General features: G+C 57.9%; 1 protein-coding gene and 1 long non-coding RNA gene across 2 annotated transcripts in view; one reads left to right on the plus strand and one right to left on the minus strand.

Moving 5' to 3' along the window:
- Positions 1 to 1395, plus strand: part of LOC107183868 — a 1693-nt gene extending 298 nt beyond the window's left edge. The window contains exon 2 of the long non-coding RNA XR_001514674.1: positions 1025 to 1395. This is a non-coding gene — a long non-coding RNA (uncharacterized LOC107183868). The remainder of the gene's footprint in view (positions 1 to 1024) is intronic.
- The window catches only part of LRP8 (LDL receptor related protein 8), a 77063-nt gene that overhangs the window by 18320 nt on the left and 41796 nt on the right, over positions 1 to 16947 (minus strand). Inside the window, exons 3-4 of the mRNA XM_015566988.1 lie at positions 9803 to 9925; positions 2615 to 2743 (exon numbers count right to left, since the gene is read on the minus strand). Coding sequence (XP_015422474.1) covers positions 2615 to 2743; positions 9803 to 9925 — 252 coding nt within the window. The remainder of the gene's footprint in view (positions 1 to 2614; positions 2744 to 9802; positions 9926 to 16947) is intronic.

Below are 16947 nucleotides of genomic sequence, written 5' to 3' on the forward strand. Positions count from 1 at the left end.
AGCTCTGGTTCCCCGCCACCCGCCCATGGCCGGTACTGCACCATCTGCGTCTCCGGGCCTGGCGCCCACGGCCACGAGCACGGAGCCCCTGCTCTGGGCCGTGGCCTCCCTCTCTCCAGCACACACCCTGCTCTGATCATGCAAGACCTTTTGCGCACGTTCCACCTCTGGGCTTTGGCTCCAGCTGTTGCCTCGGCTGGTATATACGTTGCCCACCACTGTCTCTACACTTTACAGAGATGGGTTCTCGTCTGACGAGGGCCCAAATGCCACCTCTTTCCTAACACACTTCCTGCTCCCTGCTCGGGAAGCCCCCCTCCTGCTCTCCTGCCGGTGCCTTTCACATCATGCTTGGTGTCTGGGTCTCATCTTCTCCACGGCCTCAGGACCACACACTGCATGGCACTGGCTCTGAGACCAACCCAGGGCCCCCCGCAGTGGGCGGGTGTGTTGTGGATGGGTGCGAGGGCTCATTGAGGGGTGTGCAGTAGTGAAGGGCAAAGGTCACTGGCCCTGCCTGGGGTCCTGGGCTTTCCCTCTCTAGTGGGCTGCTCTGAGCTGAGAGGCTGGGAGGCCTTAGAGATCACCAGCCCAGCTTCCAGTTTACAGACGGGGAAACCAAGCCCAGAGAGGGGAGCAATTTCCTCAGGGCCACACGGTCCAGGGTGACGAGGGAAACAGGACTCGGGTTTGGGGCTCCTCCTTCCTACTCTGGTTTTCTCCTGGAGTGTAAGCTGGTGTCCGACCAGCGACCTCCCGCCTCCTTCATTCCTTACACGGAGAGGCCGAGAACAAGCCGGGGGCTGAGGTGGGGCTTGGCTGTGGCCGCAGGTAACGGGTGGTAGCACCAGATCACTCCACATGGGGGCGCCAAGAATCTGTTTTTCTGATGGAAATTTTTTTTTTCATTGTTATTGAATATAAACTAGAACAATGCCTTCAGTTTCACAATGTAGGCAGCTCAAGTCACATGTTGCTGACAGTTCTGTCAAGTTTCTGACAGAAGCATTTTTTCCCCTTCTAGGCTTTTGGGATGTTGGGGCTGTGGTGGGAAAAGCACATGTCACCCTGTGATGTCCGCCCCGCACGATTATGCTGATGCCTAGATTAGCCGCACTCCTTCCCGTCCAGACTCGGCATGTACATGTCCAGGGAGCGAGGACTCACTTTGTTCAGAGTTCTGGAAGGAAGTACTTCTCTATACTGAATTCTCTCCAACGTTTTGAAGCGGACGGCCACTTTAAGATCTGTATTCTCAGGCCTGTGCCCAGAGACCCACTCACAGCATTCACAAATGGAAGAAACTCTGGGGGACCGGAGTGGGGAAGCATTCTTGTTCCTTTCCCCAGGTTGGGAGCTGTAGCAGAGAAGCGCACTAAAACCATCTAACACCCCTGTCTGCTCTGATTGACAGGGAACTTTCCTGCTACCGCATGCCAGGCCCTGGTTAGAGCTGTTCCCACCCCTGCAATAGCAGCTGATGGCCTTTGTGTCCGAGGAAGCACCTGATTGGAGGGGGTTCGAAGGGGAGAGGATTCTCATGGGCGGCGAGGTCCCACAAAGGAGAGAAGAGCCAATGCCATCATTGGGGCTTTGACACTGCTGGCCCCCGTCAGGATCTCGCCCATACCCAGATGCTTCCTGCTTCAGGCACATACCCCAGACGTAGAATCTCAGAGCTGCAACTCAGAAGCCCCCAGAGGACAGGGCATTTCCCCTGCGCCAGGAAGGGTGGGTAAGATGCAGACACAGAGGTTGGCATAGGGAGTGGGGTGGAAGACAGTGGTGGGCACATGCCTGGCAAAAGCTCCCGAGTGACCGCCCAGCCTCACAGCCTGGTTATCGACAGTCGGTCTGTCCCCCCAGTTAGTCATGAGCCCCAGAGGGAGGACTGTGTAGGATACGCCTCTTGTCCCTTCCGGAGCCTGGCTCAGGCCTTGCACACAGTAGCAGCCCGTCAAATTGAAACCAGCACGGCCCAGCCACGCTCCCCACTGGCCTAGGCCCTGCTGGCCTGCTCCCTGGGATGGAGATAATCTGTGTTTGAAGCTCAGTGATGTGGAACTGTCCCAGTGACCACTTCCATCTGTCCCTGCTGCGGCCGCTGGGAGTGTCCTCTCTGCCCTGTGACGTTGCGCTTGAATCTGAGATTTCAGCAACAGTCCTTCACACCTCGGGAATCTGTCCTCTCCCCACCCCTGCCCCGGACACTACCAGTGCCCTGGCCCAGGCCACCACCATTTCTTGCTGCAGTCCCATCTGTTCTCCCTGCCCTTGCTCGGGGACCGGTAGAGACATGGAATGGATGAGCAAATGTCAGGCATGGGAAAAAACACCTCATGGGCTTTGCTGTCCAGACCTGAACTTGAATCTCAGTGCCAGCACTCAGCCTTGAGTACTTTTCCTCACTTGTCTGAGCCTCAGTTTCCTCGCCCATAAAATGGGAATGATAATGACTGCTTGTGAGGTGGTTGTGAGGATGAAAGAAAACAGTGTCTCCAAAGTGCCTGGCCATCACTAGTGTCCTGCTCATCACCCTTTCCTTCCACCGATCACGCCCCCGGGGGCTGCCTGGCCGTGCAGCGCAGACCCTGGGGATCCCACCCCGACTCACAGGTGGCACAGCCGGCCTCGTCCGCTCCACTCTCGCAGTCCTTCTCCCCGTCGCAGCGCCACGAGGCGGGCACACACTTGTGGCTGGTGGGTCCGCAGCTCAGCTTCTCTGCAGGACACACCTGCTTGGCTGTGGAGACAGACACATGTGCATGGGTTGGCCGAGGAGGACACAGGGCCTGGTGCCAGCCCGTCCTGCTGCTTGGCCCCAGCCACCTGGCCTGAGGCCCTGGGAATCCACCAAAGCCTTCCTGTTTCGTGTGTCTGGTGTCTTCATCTGAGAAGCCCCTGTCTGTCCTGAAGACTTTCTGAATCCTGTATCTGACTCCACCACGGCCCCTACCTAACTCTGTCTCATGCCCCCCTCGTCCTTGGCGACCAAGCCTCCTTGATCCGGCCAACTCCCGCCTGCTTTGATGGCCCCACCTCCCCTCGGTCCAAACCTCCCCTTTAAGCTCCAGCAACACGGAGCTCCATGCCCTGCAAGTATCTCTGCCATTTCCCAGCTGTGTCCTGGGGCAAGACATGCCCCGTTTGGGTCTCAGTGCCTCACTGATCCGAACCTGCGGATCTGAAGGGTTCACCAAGGCCTCAACAGCCCCCCTCTCCACCCGCCATACAACTCACCCCCCCTCCAACGCGCTCTCCTGGCATTGGTGGGAGCCGATGCTGAGAGCAGCCGCCTGTGGCAGGGCCCAGCGGGACCACACAGCTATAATTACTGCAGCTGCCATCAGAGGCTGGCTCAGTCAGGGCCCGACGCCCCAGGCTCGATTCTCAATTTGGAAGAAAGAATGAGAACCCTGATGGGGGCTGGGGGTGGGCTGAGATGCTCAGGATGACCCACGGGGCAGCCCCAGCCAAGGCGGACGCCTTTGAGACCTTGGCGGCAGCTCCTGAACACAGTGGTCTCTAGGATGTGCCAGGCATAGTCTTCGTCTTCACAGAAACTCGGCAGGGGAGGATTATCTTGTGGCACAGACATCAAGGGCTTGGGCTCTGGAGCCTGGCTGCCTGGGTTCAAATCCTAGCTCGGCCGCTCACTGACGAGCTACCCTAGCCAGTAATCCTCATCTCTGGGCCAGTAAAGTGGGGATAATGCTATTCCTTACCACATAGGGTTGTTATGAGGACTAAGGTCATGTCTGGGAAGAACTTAGGACTGGCCCGCCCAGCCCAGAGGGCACTAACGATACTAATTCCCGGGTAACCCGGGAGGACTGGTTTATTCTCTCAGCGAGTGTCTACCGAGCGCTGCTCTGCCCCAGACACGGCGGCGATAGCACAGCCGGTTAAGGACGGAGTCAGGACTCAGTCAGCTGCGTCTGGTGCCTGCAGCCAGACAGCCCACTGCACTGGGTGGGTGGCTGTTGCCTGACCCTCACTCTTCTCTCTGATCCCAGACCAGTTCGTTCTCTTACTTCCATAGCTGGGCTGAGGCCACAGGGGCTGGAGAAAAGGGCACAGACAAGACGGGGTGGGGGCGCAGGAGTCTGAGTCCTGGCCTGCAAACACTACTGTGCCATGAGAGAGGAGTTCCTTGGCCCCCAGCATGGACCCCGAAGTTATCCCTAGGACGACATTTCATGGACTACAAGGCAACCCATTGGGAATGCAGGATTCATGTTACAGACATTTCCCTTAACAAGTGACTGTTGTGTCGAGTCTGGGGCGGCCTTGGGGCTGCCGTGCCGGGTGGTGAGGGGCCTGGGAGTTGGGAAGGGGCACCTCTATCACTGACACACTGTGGGACCTCAGTAAGCACTTCCCCTTCGGGGCCCATCAGAACACAGGGAGCTGGGGCTGACCCGCATTTCCCCGAGTCCTGACTAAGGGATGAGGGTGTGGTGGCTGTTGGAAATACTCCAGCCCGTAGTAGACTGAATCCAGACTTCGAGGGCAGAGTCAGGAATCTGCATTTTAGCAGACCCCCCACCCCAGTGATTCCCATGCACCCCTTGGGAAACCTCCAGGTTATCATTCTGCAAGTTCAAAAGATAATAGGCTATTTCATCGCTTTTAAATTCACTCCCAGAAAAGTGATAGCAATGCTCTGTATGTTTGCAAGCCCAGAGAGAACGACGGGGTGGAGGGACAAGGCGGCCGTATGTCCCTGAGCCAGGCCTCGGGAAACCAGCTCACCGGGGAGCTGGAAGGAAGTCATGCGCACTGGGCACCTGCAGTGTGTCGGCCTGCTCCACACTGAGCATTTGATGATTCCCCGTTTCACCCTTACCCTCACCTGCTAGGTAAGCAGGCCGTGCAGGCTGTGAGTGTGAATTCCAGGGGCACCATTCATAGAGATGGTCATGTCGGCATTGAACGGAGGCTCAGAGAGACCAAGTGATGGCCAAAATGCACAGCGGCGAGAAGCAGAGTCCAGGTTCCCCTTCCCATCAACCCCCACGGGCTCCTGCGGGTAGGGAAGTGGCTCAGAACAGCTCCAGACTCCGCCCCACATCCCAGGTGCTGGAAGGTCCCTCGACCACTCGCACCCCCTCTGGGGCTTGGTCCTGCAGACCCCAGGGCAGCAGGCAGCCGCTTGAACTTTTAATGAATATTTATACAGTTAATTGCATAACCTTTCAGCAAGGACAATGATTAAACAATCCGTCCGCTTCCTTTCTTTATAATTAATAAGACATTTGCCATGTCCCTAAATAGACAGCTCTAATTATAGGCTCTCGAGGACTCGGCAGCGCCTGACAGCAGCCCTCCTGCCCTCAGAGCGCCAAGGCGCCATGCTGGAATGCCAGGCTCCAGGGGTCGTGGCGGTCACATGGAGGAGCAGCCGTTAGAGCGAGAGGAGACAGAGGTCCGAGAGGGGAAGGGACCTGCTGAGGCTAGGGGATGCTGGCTGTTCCAATGGCCCGTCTCTCCCGGAACCCCCCTGTCTCTGCTGTGATGTGGCTCTGCCCAAAGCCAGGACACCCACCGCGCTCTCCAGGCTCCTGGGCCAGGCCTCTCACTGCAGGCCCTGGGAAGTGCAGGTCTCCTTATGAGGGGCACTGTCATTACCTTCGTCTTACGAACGAGGAGAGCTAAGCCTGGAGAGGGTAAGTCTTGCAGTGAGGGGCAGAGCTGGGCTTCCATCCCAGGACGCACCTCCCAACGCACTGCTTGACTTTTTTGCACTTGATCACAAGAGAAAGCAGGCCCCTGGGGTCCCCACCCTTGTCAGTCTCCCCGGCATCCCTGGGTGGAGAGGGTGCTGAAGGAAGGAGCTCGAGGGCCCTCAGCCCAGGCAGGGTCTGCAAGGTGGCAGGTGCCCGCCCAGCGCCCACTTTCAGGAGGACTGAAGCCAAGGGCCTTGGGGACCATGAGGTGGGCGACAGAGCCTGGGCTTTCGAGTTCCTTCAGCAAATCACTTAACCTCTCCACACTCTGGCTCCTCTTATCTGAAAACGGGGTTACACAGTCTTCTAGATTTGGTGGGTGGTTTAAATGGGGAAACATGGAAATGCCTACTCTCAGAACCTGCAAGAAACTCTAAGGTCAAAAAAGAATGGCCCTTGTTTTAGTTCATAAAATGCAAACGCAAAGGGCTGGAAGGGCCCTGGTCTCCCCCCTGGGGATGCACGTTATCATGGCCCACCACGGTCAGCCCCAGCCCAGAACGCAGGTGCCTGTCTCTGTCTGTCTCCCTGAGACGGATGCCTGAGGGAAGCCCCCAGCCTGCTGGTCAAGTATCCCCAGGTCCTGAGAGGCAGGAGCGAGGGACCTGCCGTCTCGGACGTGGGGAATCCTGCACAGCTGGCGAGGGCCCAACTGCACGTTGGAGAGGCTGTAGGCATTTACACATTCCCAGAGAATCTGCCCCAGAAATCCAAACCCGTGGGTACTTTTTCTAATTCATAAGCTCGCAAATTAATAAAAAGGGAAATGTCTGTTGAATAAAAGAATGAAAGTACTTGGCGGCTGCTTATTGAGCCAGCACGTGTGTGTGTCAGGTCACGAGGGGCTCAAGGGCAGCCGACCTCCAAGTGGGGATTGCCGGCTCCAAGGGGACCAGAGCTCGGGCCCTGGGAACGTTCAGTGTCCAGCTGCTGCCGGTGCAGAAGGGGTGGTTGCAGCAGCTCCTTCACACGGGGGCAAAGTGCTAATTAGCATATTCAGCTTTTATTAGTATAGATAGGAAGGCACTCTTGGTTAATCAGTGAGGTCTGCTTCCAGGTGGAAAGGTTCTAAGATTCATGCATAAACCCTCATTTTCAATAAGCAGCACCAAGAATTGCAGCTCACTCACCTTGAACCAAACTCCCCACCTCCCGCCCCTCCAGACGCCTGAAGGTGGGTCTGAGCCGTCCCCAATCAAGTGCACTATAATTAGAGCTGCGATGCTACTTTCATTAGGCAAATGTCCCAGGCTTTCCTACTGTGACTCCTGGCTGCGTTTGACAGACAATCCAGAACCAGAGGAAAGAGAGCTGGGAGAAACCCCAGTCCCCTAGTCGTAGAGGAGGAATGCAGGAATGGGGGCTGCTCCCAGATCCCTTACCCTCTCGATGCAACCCCCCTCACTTATACTATTCTAAGATTTTAAACTGGGGTATGTGAGGGAGAGGGCCTGAAGTAAAAATATAATAATGAAAGTAACACTGCCCGTTACTGCAGCACTAACACTTTCCGAGCAGTTTTCCATTTGATCCTCACATCCCCTGCAAGGCAGATACCATTACCCCCATTTTAAAGATGAATAAGCTGAGGTCCAGGGAGATTGGGCAATTTGCCTGAGGCCTCAGAGGTTAGAGGACCTGAACCCAAATATATCAAACCCCATAGTACTCACCACACTTTACTATTGCCTATAATCTTTCTTTGAGGGTGGGGAGGGACTCAATCCTGGGAGCTGGCACAATCCCCAGAAACCTGGTAGGCTGTGAAGGTTGCTATGACAACACCAATTCAATGGGCAGTGGGTTAGCTGTGGGGTTCTTGTTCAGTCAGGAAGCCTGCTACCAGGCCCTCCAATGCTGCCTGACCCTCGAGGTTCCCCCTGGCTCACCTCCTCCAGGCAGTCCTCCCTGCCCGTAAGCCTGTCCACCTCTGACCATGCAACTCTAGACCGAAAGTGGGGTCCTGAGCTCGTGTCCCAGCTGGGCACAGGCAAAGGAGAAAGTATCTCAGAATCATCAGTCTAGGAATCTTAGGATCACGGTCTTAGGAATTCTGGGATGTGGGAAACCAGGGCCCACGGAGGACTGGTTACTGGGAGGACCCAAAGAGCTGGGCTCCTCCCTCCCTGGACGCAGCCTTGGCTACACTCCCATGGGTGCTCTCTCAAGCCTCAGGGAGCCTGTGGAGCCTGTCGTCACGGGAGGCAGACCAGCCACGACAACCTGAGCATCTTGGAAGCAAGGCCCTCCACCGCTCTGGGCCGCCAGTAACTGCCTCGGAGCTGGGTGCGAAGCAGGCCCTGGGTGGGAAGGCAGCAAGTGCTAAGTGGGCAAAAAGGACAAAGACAGGGACACGGGGCAGGGCAGGGTGGGGGAGGGGCAGGCCAGCAAGGTGGGCAGGACCCCGTGGCAGGAGGAAGAGGAAAAGGGACACCAACCCAGAGAAGTGGGGAGAGGGGAGCAGAGCTCTCAGGCAGCAAGACAGATCCCGGTAATAACGGTGATGCAGCTCTCCCCTCCCTTTCTGCCCCAGCGTCCAGGGTAACTGCTGGCGTGAGGGCGGGTGGCCCAGCTGGCTGGCTGCAGTGGTGGAAAAGCCCCCTGTGGCCACAGCCCCTCCCCAAACGCACGCACCAGGCTGCACAGGCTGCACGGCCGCTGGGTGGCACTGGCTCTGCCCCTTGTTAGCTGGGTAGCCTTGTACAAAGGGTGAACCTGTTCCAGCCGGTTTTCTTCTCTCTAAATGGGGGTCCATCCCACCCCCTTGCCAAGGTTGTCCTGAGAATTGAGAGTCACAGTGGGTGTGGCTGGGCTTTGTTCCTTTTGAAGCTCAAGACAATGAGCTGGCTGCCCCCTGCCAGGCACCCCCAGGACAGCGCTGGGGTTGGCACCTGGTGGGTGAGGAAAGGATCAGGCCTGGGGCAATGCAGGGAAGGTGAGGGCAAAAGGGAAGGGAGCTGGGGGGCCCTGTCTTAGGCTGGGTTGCTCTTGCTGTCACTCTGTCTTCCCCTTTCTCTTTCTCTCACTCCGAGACCGAGACAGGTAGCTCTGTTGCTAGGAGACAAGGAAACCCAGTTATCACTAGCTCAGCCCTCAATGGGACTAGATGGGATGCTGGCCTCCATTGTCCCTGCCTCTGCCTCTGGGACAACTGTACCCCTAACAGGACGCGGGGCTGTGACTGCAGTTCCCCCCCAGCCCCACACCCTCCACATGCTTGCTTACCCCCGCCCCGCCCCCCCGTCTTTTGTCTCAGGCTCACTCGGGTGAAGCTCTGCCTCCAGGACCACTGGGTCCTTCCCCGCCCCCTTCTCATCTCCCTTTTTAATTTAACAAATGTCACAGAATGACCTGCTGGTGTAAGTTTGCTTTGAGGATTAGAGCCTGGAAAAGAAATTACGGAGAGACAAAGCCCTGAGTGTGGGGCAGGCCTGGGGCTCAGCTCTGCCAACCACTCACCCTGCTGCCTGGGCTGCCGCCAGCCGGCCATGGAGGCCGGGACCTGGGCAGAGCTGCCCAGGGCAGAGGAAAGAACTGAGGCCTCAACGTCCTGGCTGGGTCGGAGCCTCGGTGTCCCCCTTTGTAAAATTCAGAAAGTGGCAGTCCCTGCCTCATGAGGCTGCTGTGGGGATGAGAGGAATTAATGTACACAAAGAGCTCAGCACAGTGCCTGGCACACAATACATGCTTCACGAGCACCAGCCGTTGTTAGTATTATTAGAGTCATGATTGGAGTCATCAAAAAGGTAGGGGGGGGGCGTGCGCGGGGCTGGAGGATGTGCTATGGCAACTTCTGGGCAGGAGACTCGAAGGGCTCTCTTAGAAGCGCCTGGTATGCAGGAGCAGGGCCCAGTGAGCCGGGAGCTGTGAAGACAGCCCGGAGCAGGATGCTGGACACCAGCTACTAGGTTCACCTGCCCTTTGCCAGGAGCCCTGAGGGCACAGCGCCAAGTGAGGCCGGGCTGTGTTTGACAGATCACCTTCCTCGAGCCTCCCAACCTCCCACCAAGGAAGAGCTGATGAGGAAACCGAAGCCCAAGACCCCCGCCCGCAGCCCGAGGGACAGGACTCACGGCAGGTGGCCTGGAACTCATCGGAGCCATCAGAACACTCCTCTTCGCCGTCACACTTCCACCGCTCGGGGATGCAGTGGCCGTTGTCACAGGTGAAGTCGGTGTCCATACAAGTCTTCTTGGCTGTGGGGCAAGGAGAAGAGCGTGAGGGGCCTGCTGGGCACAGGAGGCTTTTTCAGGACAAAATGTGCTCGATCACCTGGCCTTCCATGGTCCCTATGCCACAGGGAGCCCCATCGACCGAGGGGAGAGAACAGGAGATGCTTTTACAGAGCACCAGAGGGAGACAGGTGACACCTGTCCTGCCCTCCAAATTCAGAGCGAAGTCCAAGTGTGACAGGATCCATCCACCAAGGGCATGCCTGTTCCCTATCACACCGCTCTCTTCCCCCAAAGTCTAGTTCCACTGTCACAGCCTCCAGGAAGTCTTCCCTGATCACCTAGGGCAGATGCTTTAGCCCCTTCTGCCAGTTCTCAGTCCCTGTACCTACTCCCCCCAACCAGACCAATGTCAAGGCCTCATCTGGAAGCACCAGAAAGCTGGTGATAATAAATCAAGGCGAATGATTGTTTTATGACAAGATTAATGAGATATCCTCTGTTCTGAGTGGTGGAAAGAGAATCTACTGGCAAGACACCCAAATCAGTCTCTGTCCCCAGGGTGCTTCCAGTCTGAGGGGCAGGGGAGGCCTCCACATGGGGAGTTTGAATCCCAGCTCTGCCTCTGATCTGCCTGGCATTGGGGTTGTTAACCTCTGAGCCTCTGTTTTCTTATCTATATAACTAGAGGCCTGGTGCACAAAAATCGTGCATGGGGAGGTGGGCGGGGAGGGTCCCTTAGCCCAGCCTGTGCCCTCTTGCAGTCCAGGAGCCCTCTGCTATGCTGGGTGGGGGTGCTGGGGAGGGCAGCTCCTTCGTTGAGCATCTTCCCCCTGGTGGTTAGTTCGTGTCATAGCGACCGGTGGTTCTGCCGTTCAGTTGATTTGCATATCAGGCTTTTATTATATAGGATGGGAAGAAGGAGCAAAGGGCTCTGAAGAAGGAAGCAAGCTGTAATGTATGAGGAACACGCAGCAGAGATCCTGGCTCATAGCAGATGCTCGATAAGTAGCAGCTATTGCTGTTTTCATGGTCTGAAGTCTTAATTAGAAGCAAAGGAAATGGGTGTTCCGTGGTCTCATGGGGGATGTAGCAGGCTGAGCTCTCACAGCTGGGAGCGGAACTGAGACAGGAACACGGGGTCCAGTGGGGTGCTCTTCTCCCTGTCCCTCCACTGGCCTGATGCTCCCCAGTGTAGGTGCTATGTCACATTCAGCACAGGGCCTGACGGGGTAGCTCTCAGTGGGGGCTCGAGCCCGATGGGAGCACAGCTGCCCAGCCTCTGCTCACACATCCTGGGCCAGGGCTCCCCCTCCCGCCAGAAGCTCCTTGCCAGTGGCCAGCTTGGATTATGTCCATCCTCCCACAGGCCCTCGGGCTGCCTCTGGAGCAACATGACTGGGTTTCCTGAATCCATCCTATTTCTGCCTCTCCTCTCTTTTTAAAAAATATATATCTTTATTTATTTTAGAGAGGAAGGAAGAGGGGGAGAGAGATAGAAACATCACTGATTAGAGAAAATCATTGATCAGCTGCCTCCTACAAACCCCCTACTGGGGATCGAGCCCACAACCCAGGCATGTGCCCTGACCAGGAATCAAACCGTGACCTCCTGGTCCATGGGCTGACGCTCAACCACTGAGCCACACAGGCTGGGCCTGCCTCTCTTTTCAGTGGAATCCTTGCAGTATATCTGCATGCTAGGATGTTTTCTTCACACTTTCCACAGGAGAACACCTTTGTGCAGGGCTAGAAGAAACCAGAGGAATCAGAGTCCACCTACAGGTGGGGAGCCTGAGGCTCAGAGACAGGGTCAGCCCAGGGGAACAGCAAGGCAGGGACCAGAACCAGCCGTCCTGACTCTAGGCCAGGAGCTGCGCAGCCCTCCAAGCCCTGCACCACGGGGCGTGGGAGGTCACCGATATCAATACCACAGTTAGGTAAATCATGGCCCATAATCACCTGAAATAAGGACAGTGATGACCACAGCACCTGGGCATTCCCAGCGGGGACAGCAGAGTGTTTCTCCACCAGAAGCTCAGCATCCAAAAGAGAAACATTCCTTCCTACATTCCCCGAGTGTGTCCCGTGTGCCAGTCCCCGTGCGAGCACTTTCCCAGGAAACCCCACGACAAGGGGCCCATCTGTCCCGCTCGACGCATGGGGAAATCCAGGCTAAGTTACACGCCCAAGGTCACGTATGGGTGGAAGCAGGGCCACAGTTTGACCTCCCAGTCAGATGCCCTGTAGCTGCTGTTAATCCCATTTTACACAAGAGGAAACTGAGGCTCAAAGAGGTGAGGGTGGTGGTGGCAGAAGTGGGATTTCAATTCCATGTGGCAGCTGCCAAAGCACAGGCTCCCTCCACTAAGGCCCTCGGCCATCTCAGCAATACAGGACTGAGGACTCTGGCAAGTGCAGTATGACTGGGTCCCAGGAGCCACTGGTCCAGGCAGATCAACATAGGGGCGGTGGCTTCCCGTGCAGCATGGACACAGAAGAGGCCAAAAGGCTCCCCTGGGGGACCCGAGCAAGCACCCGGTGCCGGCTGTCCATGGAATTGAGCCGACGGCCCCTCATCAAGAGGCTGCATCAGCACTGCCAAGCGATGAGGGCTGGGCAGTCTTCCGAGGTGTCGGACAAGCCATGCCAGCCCCCGCTCTCTTGGCCGTGGCAGCCTTGGCTCCAGCTCCCGGGGTGATTCCCCAGCTGGGCGGGAGGCCGTGGCTCCCTGTTTCCAGGGATTCATGTCCCTCCATGCCAGTCGCCCCTTGGACAATGCCCACCTCTGTGGGTCCCTGTACTTCACAGCCCAGGAGCAGTATGTAATCATCCAGGGTCTGCGACATCATAATCTGGTGCCATGGCAACAGATGAGCTGCCACAAAGGGCTTGGGATTCCACAGGCCAAGGGGGAGAATGGGAAATCCAGGACAAAGGAAGTGGGAATGGCTGTTTATAACAAGAATGCTGGCCAAGGAAAGTGTCAGACAGCCCATGGTCCAACGAACTCTGCTCTGCCACCTGTGGGCTGTGTGACCTTTGGCAAGTTATATAACTTCTCTGAGCCCTTCCTTCCTACCTTCCTTCCTTCCTTCCTTCCTTCCTTCCTTCCTGCCTTTCTTAATATATTTTTTATTTCAGAGAGGAAGGGAGAGGGAGAGAGAGAGATAGAAACATCAGTGATGAGAGAGAATCATTGATCGGCTGCCTCCTGCATGCCCCCAACTGGGGATCGAGCCCACAACCCAGGCATGTTCCCTTGACCGGAATCGAACCCGGGACCCTTTAGTCCACAGGCCGATGCTCTATCCACTGAGCCAAACCGGCCAGGGCTGGGCCTCACTGTCTTCATCTGCATTCGGGGATAATCTCCCTGCTTCACCACACAGGCTTGTTGGTGAGTGGGTAAGTGCATAAACTGAAAGCATAAAGGCGCACGTTTGCGGGGTGTGGAGCCAGCAGCCCCAGCTGTGGGTGTGACATTGGGCCATCATCACAGATGAGGGCCTGCCTCCTCACATGGAAGTGGAGGTGTGGTGCCGACTGCATCTGAAGCCCCTCTCTGTACCCAGAGTCTATGACCTTGTGAAATTATTATCACTCAGCACCTGCCAGCACCCACCCCCAGAGGCATCCTCCCCGAGACAATATGCATCCTTCACAGTTATTCCCTCCCACGCTCATCCCACAGCCCCGTGCATACGGGGGGCTTCAAAACAGAGATCAGCCTGGGCCGCCAGGCGGAACCGCTTGGTGTGGCTTCCTCTTGGCAATCACAGGCCTCGAAGGCCTCTATGAGCTCGGCCGTTCTATAAGCCAGAACACCAGGGGCAGAAGGAAGTGGCTGCTCAGAGTCACAGCACTGTCCGTGGGAGGGCTGCACCTGCACCCAGAGCTTCTGACTCCCGGTCCCACCACATCTAGGGGCCAGGAAAGGCTTACGGGAGGAAGGGACCATATTCAAGGAAGAGGAGAAAGCCAAGCCGTGGGAGCGAGGAGAGCGACGAAGGGCATTCCGGGGTCACAGGGCCTGGGACATGGACAGAATGGCCAGGCAGGGTCGGGGACCTGGGCGCTCCCTAGGTCAGGGCCAGCTCGCCCCACCTCCTCAGAGCCCGGCACAGGGCTGGCCTTTCACCCAGACACCCAGCCTCGGCTCAGCACAGGACTGCTTCCTAGCAGCCAAGCAAACGTACGGCTCTCAGCTGCTGGGCCGCCCTAGCAGAGGAGGAGGCCGGCAGAGGGCAGGACATGGAGCAGGTGGCCAACCCCCGGATGTTTGGGATACGACACTTATTTTCCCTCTTGGAGATCCACGGTGCCCACTGGCTTACGAAAGCCCCGAGAAAGCCTGCAGTAAAGGTATCGCATTGACAGTTCCCTCCAGCACTTCCCAAACTTGTTAGCCAAGCAACGTCTATTTTGGTTGCCATGTATGTCCTTTTCCCAGAAACAAGTGGTCTAATGAACACACCCCGGGCTGCAGGGCCAGCCCCTCATTCTACAGATGAGGCCCGGAGGGGAGACACTGGCCTGTGGTCACACAGCAGACGCTCGTATCCACTTTTCTGTCCCCGGGCCGGCTCCACCAAGCAGTGAATAGAGGAGAAGGCGTTCCCAGAGCACCTGACCCAGAGCGAAGCGGACGAGACACCATCCCAGTCCTCAGAGCAGGGACATGTCCAGAGGACAGCCCAGCATGGGGGCGGGGGATGATACCAGGCCACACAGGACAGGAAGACGAGGCGTCAGGGCTGCAGGCTCTGTCTGCCCTCTGGTTTCCACAGACAGACTCTGGGTCCTGGGGAATATTCTGTGAGGGCAGAGACCCATAGGCAAGGTGGGTTCCAGCTCAACGCTGGGCATGTCCCCTCCCCTCCCAGGGCCGGCGAGAGCCTGAGAGGGCAAAGATGTAAAGCCCCACGGTGGCGGTCAGTGCACAGAGGGACTCACTGCTCCCACCGCCCCTCCCGGCCTGGACCAGCGCTGGCAGCCTGGCTCCGGGTGGCCTGGCTCCGGCCCTGCAGCCCAGCCCTAAGACAGCTGGGCCACTTGTACCCGAACCAGGGAGATGAAAGGGCTGCTCCCCCCACGGTTACCCTTCCCAGAGCTCGCCAGACCCTGGCGTTGCCAAGACAACCGCTGCCAGCAGAAGGAAGATCCGGGGTGGGGGCAGGGGGCGTGCCAGCCCGCCTCTGGCCTGCTAACCTGGCAGGCAGATTTAAATGACAGCCCAGGAAGCTGCTATTAAACTGTCACCCCCAGTCAACGGACGACAGACCCCGAGTGTTCTCTGGCTTCGGCAACAACACAGCAGGAGTGAGAGGGGGAGGAGCCCCTGGCCCAGAGCAACCTGCACCCCCTCGGGGAGCCCCTCCCCTGCGCCCACTCACCCACCGCCAGAGCCTGGCAGGGAGCTGCGGCCCCGCAGGGCCTGGAGAACTCGCTCTTTATTTTAAGCAGAGGAACCCTTGTTCCCAGTGAAACCCCCACGTGAACATGACGCTGCACTCCAGGAAGCAGGAGGGGAGCTCAGCAGCTGTTTCCCCTTTTCTGCCCACGGGCCGGTAGGCCATGAAACCCGGGCCTTTAGCAGCTGTGGGTACACCTGACCCTGACGCCGCCCCAGGTGTGTGATGCGCTTAAGGTTCTCACCCCCTAGTAACCCAGGTTCTGAGACTGCGCCACTCGGGTCTGCTCACCCTCCGCCCTGTGATGAACTCAGGACAGCCACTGCATGAGTCAGACCTGCCAGTGAGCTGTGGATGCCCCCACCTTCCATCCCTACAAGGGACAGTGTCTCAGTCCACACACTGACAGACTCAAGGGTCTTGGAGGTGCCAGAGAAGCCGACAGTTCCCACAGTGTCCCGACACCCAGAGTGTGGTTGGTGGGGCTCAGCTCCAGGTTTTGTGGGGCCCGGCGGGCTCCAGGCCTCTGGCCACCACCGTCCATCAGCAGGTGACATCTGAGTCTGCTTCCTCGCCCAGCCTCTCCTCCCACCGAGGGAGAAAGAGGAAATGAACCGGTGGGGTGAGCCTGTGAAGGATTGGAGAAGATGGAAGAGTAAAGGGGTGCCTGTGAGGGGACCACCCTGGGGAGGGCAGCCTTGCTTTTAAGTTGGGCAGTGTCCTCGGCCTGGTGTCCCCTGGCCCCTCGGTTATGCTTCCCCAGCATTTCCTTCATCGCAGCGGCCCCCTCACACGGCCACACACGGGATCTGACACCAAGGTGCTCAGAGAATACCCATGGCCCTGCCCCTTGACAGACCATGTGACCTCTTCCCACTCTGGCCTCAGTTTCCTCATGGGAACAGATCTTTAAGGACCCCCGACAGCGGACATTCTGGGTCTGTAACTTTAAGACAGAGAAGGTTGTGGTTCATGGTGCTGCCTGAGGCCCCCCCGGAAAGGTCACCTGGGGCTTTCCACGGCCAAGTCCCTCCCCCAGGCCCAGCACAGCCCAGCTGCTCTCGGACACTGCCCGACCCCAGCCCTGTCACCAAGGGAGGTCCAAGCCCTCGCTGGGGTATGTGGGACTCCCTGTCGCCACGGGGAAGATGAGCGTCTCCGAGGGACCGACGACAAAGGGATCTTCCTGTCCCAGTGATTTGTGATGCAGGAGGTACTGGGCCAGTGGCAGCTGGAGGGGTGGGGGAGATGGGAGTGGGAGAGGTGGAGGGAATCAGCATGGGTCCCGGCTGGGGGCTGCACCATGCAGGGTGCTGCTTAGAGGAGCAGGCAGGACACGGAGGGTACCCATAGCTCTGCCCATCTTTTAGGCTAGGCCTGCCCACACTGGGTTTGGGTCACCCGCTTGGCATTAGGATTGTAGGTCTCCAGGAATCAGCCAGAGGGAAAGGCAGGGTACCCTCAGCGTGGGAGCCTCCAGAGGACAGGAGGCTGGAAGCCCCTGCGACCTCCAGCCAGAGCCGGCCTGGCTCCCAGCCACTGGCCCCTCCACTCCGGCCGGAGCACTTGCTGGCCCCAGTGGGGACTCAGCCTCCTCTGACCATGGGACCTTCCTGAGCTGGGGGGGGGGGG

Source organism: Myotis davidii, unplaced genomic scaffold, assembly GCF_000327345.1.
Source record: "Myotis davidii unplaced genomic scaffold, ASM32734v1 scaffold79, whole genome shotgun sequence".
NCBI classification, from domain to species: Eukaryota; Metazoa; Chordata; class Mammalia; order Chiroptera; family Vespertilionidae; genus Myotis; species Myotis davidii.